At 41.1% G+C, this 3,518-nt stretch overlaps 1 protein-coding gene across 1 annotated transcript; it reads right to left on the reverse strand.

Annotated features, from left to right (window-relative positions):
- Positions 1 to 1,843: 1,843 nt before the first annotated feature.
- On the reverse strand, positions 1,844 to 3,281 carry LOC140588410 (uncharacterized). The gene is made up of 2 exons (XM_072710400.1): positions 3,223 to 3,281; positions 1,844 to 2,625 (listed from the first exon to the last, which is right to left on the reverse strand). The coding sequence occupies exons 1-2, from the start codon at positions 3,272 to 3,274 to the stop codon at positions 1,850 to 1,852; spliced, it is 828 nt and encodes a 275-aa protein (XP_072566501.1). The 5' UTR covers positions 3,275 to 3,281; the 3' UTR covers positions 1,844 to 1,849.
- Positions 3,282 to 3,518: the final 237 nt, after the last annotated feature.

The raw sequence follows: 3,518 nt of genomic DNA on the forward strand, positions 1-3,518 counted from the left end.
GTACCACTTGCAGCCATGCAGTTGCTACGTGCAATAGGCTGGGATCCAACTCCTCCCCAGTGAGCCGCCAATAAAATGAAGGGACACTGAGGGCCAGAGACTGCAAGTTCTCCATGGTCAGTGGGCTCCTCTCGAAGTTCACGACCAGAATGGAGATGAACTTGTCCTCCACAAACTCATGAACTGGGACAAAATGGAACACAGAGAGATATATAAGAACATGACAATAACTGGATAAATACTCTACTACAAAATCAGTTTAAAATGAGTCCATGGGCTTCAGATTGTCAGATAAATGAAATAATGTGAATTACCGATAAAGCTAAGAAAGCTAAACCAGAAGACAACATCCATGCATACGCTTACTCTCACACATATCCAAATGAATAAATATTAAATGAAACACATTTAGTCCTGCACTTTTGTCACTAACAGTGATCTTGCTTTTCATTTTCTTATTATTTAAACAAGATGAGCAAGAATGGGAGACAGAAGGGGAGTATAACGAACGGCATTTCCTATCACATCGTTACATTTTCTCATTTTAAAACTCTGCTTCCAATGTATCCGTTTGCAGTTCAAAATACATTTGTTTCTGTAGATAAAAGTTGAATTATTCAACAGGTCGGTTATTTTACCTCGAAAACCAAAGGTGTTACTTATCAGCTTTACCTCAAAACTAACAAGCATTAGGCCAATGCAGACTTGGCCGTTCATTTCGTCTGTCACATACCAGGAGCTACAACTTTATTATCATTTAATCACTATAATCATTATTACCTTCTGGATCCATGTTCTCCACGTTTAAGGAGTGATGGATTCGAAATCTCATCGAGTAACAGTCCTTTATCTCAACTATCTGCACCATTTTGCCAAGAGCGAGAGTTTGCGCATCCAGAAAGTTTAACCGTTTTTGTTTTATTTCAAACTGCCTTCATTGACCGGAAACCGTAAATATTTTAAACACTGCGCTAAGACACATTCGCATGGCGTTAGTTTTACCGATTCTGACGGGATAAGAAACGTGCGCAATTTCTCAAAATTACCACACAGTGGAGAATTAATGCCGGCAGGATCTTACTGTCTACAAAGCAAGTTCAATGCAAGCATAACCTTCACAAGTAAGACGAAGCATGGCGGCGGAAAAGAACAACATTTTTATTTTACAATTACTTCAAAATTAGGAACAAAAATACAACCAAAAATTCTTTAGTTTGACATGTGATCAAAATACAAAGTAAACTAATACATGATAGCATGCATGCAAAAGATCAACGGCAGAACAGGGACTTTTAACGTTGTCTGCATTAAAAAGGAATTAACCATCCCTCTCAATAAAAAATTGGGATAATTTTTTTCTCTTCAGAGGCCTCCATAGAATAGTGCATCCATCCCCTCACTCATGTGTATAGAGACGTATCCTAAGGCTCTGTCAGCAACATTCAGATCAACAACAGCATCAACAATTTCACAGCTAGTTTTAAAACTTGCTTAAACGCACAGTGATTGCAGAAAATGATAAACAAATTAGGTAATATTAATTAAATTATTAAATTGTGCAGATTAATAGTCAGAAAAGGTTTTTCAATTTTACATTATGATAAATGAGAACTATAGGTGATTACTAATTATTGTTAACTAATTTACTGTATGAATTTTTCCCCCTCGTTGTTAAAAATCATTATATGTCAGGGTGCCAGTCAGTGGAAGCACACAGACACGTTGGCCAGCTGTCCTATTCAACTACTTTTTGGTCATTTATTAAGTAACTGACTAATATTTTCCTGCGGGATCTTCTAATTATGTTGAAATAAAAATGTAACTTACAGCGTAAAAACATGGAATCAAGTCAGAAGCGCATGGGCCTCTTGTGCGGTGGAGGAGAACTTGAGCCGCTGGTGTCGTCGGGCTCGGCCTTGCGCTTCCTCTGTCTGGTGCCAGCGGGCCTCTGAGGAGGCCTCTCCTCCTGCCTCACGCCCCATGTTCGCAGAGAACTGCTCACATGCACGGAGACATGCACGGACATGACCACGGTGTGATCATCACCGTAGTCCGTAATGCTCCAGAGTCCATCGGAGATGCTGAGCTCATCCAGCTTCCGCAGGTAGTTGCGGCCTTCGATCTCAAGCTGCTGCCACGTGCTGTTAGGGCCCACAGGGATCCAGAAGGTGGAGCTGGAGGGCTCAGCATGTTCTGGCTCAATCTGACTTCCAGGTTGAGTGTCAGAAGGCACAGATAAGGATGGAGATGAGGGCTCATCTTCACCCCAGGCCAAGGGGAGAGCCTCAGGAAGCCCATTAGCATCCTCAGTCGTGGATGCTGGAGCTGCAGGGGAAGCCTCCCTTATAGAGCTGGATGATGGCAGCTCCTGTCCGTAATGGTCATCCTCCTCAGCTGGTGATTCTCCATCCCCATGCTGGACACCAGTCTCTGTACCATGATGTACCACTTGCAGTCGTGCAGGTGCTACGTGCAATAGGCTGGGATCCAGCTCCTCCCCAGTGAGCCGCCAATAAAATGAAGGGACACTGAGGGCCAGAGACTGCAAGTTCTCCATGGTCAGTGGGCTCCTCTCGAAGTTCACGACCAGAATGGAGATGAACTTGTCCTCCAAAAACTCATGAACTGGGACAAAATGGAACACAGAGAGATATATAAGAACATGACAATAACTGGATAAATACTCTACTACAAAATCCGTTTAAAATGAGTCCATGGGCTTCAGATTGTCAGATAAATGAAATAATGTGAATTACTGATAAAGCTAAGAAAGCTAAACCAGAAGACAACATCCATGCATACGCTTACTCTCACACATATCCAAATGAATAAATATTAAATGAAACACATTTAGTCCTGCACTTTTGTCACTAACAGTGATCTTGCTTTTCATTTTCTTATTATTTAAACAAGATGAGCAAGAATGGGAGACAGAAGGGGAGTATAACGAACGGCATTTCCTATCACATCGTTACATTTTCTCATTTTAAAACTCCGCTTCCAATGTATCCGTTTGCAGTTCTAAATACATTCATTTCTGTAGATAAAAGTTGAATTATTCAACCGGTCGGTTATTTTACCTCGAAAACCAAATGTGTTACTTATCAGCTTTACCTCAAAACTAACAAGCATTAGGCCAATGCAGACTTGGCCGTTCATTTCGTTTGTCACATACCAGGAGCTACAACTTTATTATCATTTAATCATTATAATCATTAATACCTTCTGGATCCATGTTCTCCATGTTTAAGGAGTGATGGATTCGAATTCTCATCGAATAACAGTCCTTTATCTCAACTATCTGCACCATCTTGCCAAGAGCGAGAGTTTGCGCATCCAGAAAGTTTAACCGTTTTTGTTTTATTTCAAACTGCCTTCATTGACCGGAAACCGTAAATATTCTAAACTCTGCGCTAAGACACATTCGCATGGCGTTAGTTTTACCGATTCTGACGGGATAAGAAACGTGCGCAATTTCTCAAAATTACCACACAGTGGAGAATTAATGCCGGCAGGAT

The sequence above is a fragment of the Paramormyrops kingsleyae genome, chromosome 3 (genome assembly GCF_048594095.1).
Source record: "Paramormyrops kingsleyae isolate MSU_618 chromosome 3, PKINGS_0.4, whole genome shotgun sequence".
Classification (NCBI taxonomy): Eukaryota; Metazoa; Chordata; class Actinopteri; order Osteoglossiformes; family Mormyridae; genus Paramormyrops; species Paramormyrops kingsleyae.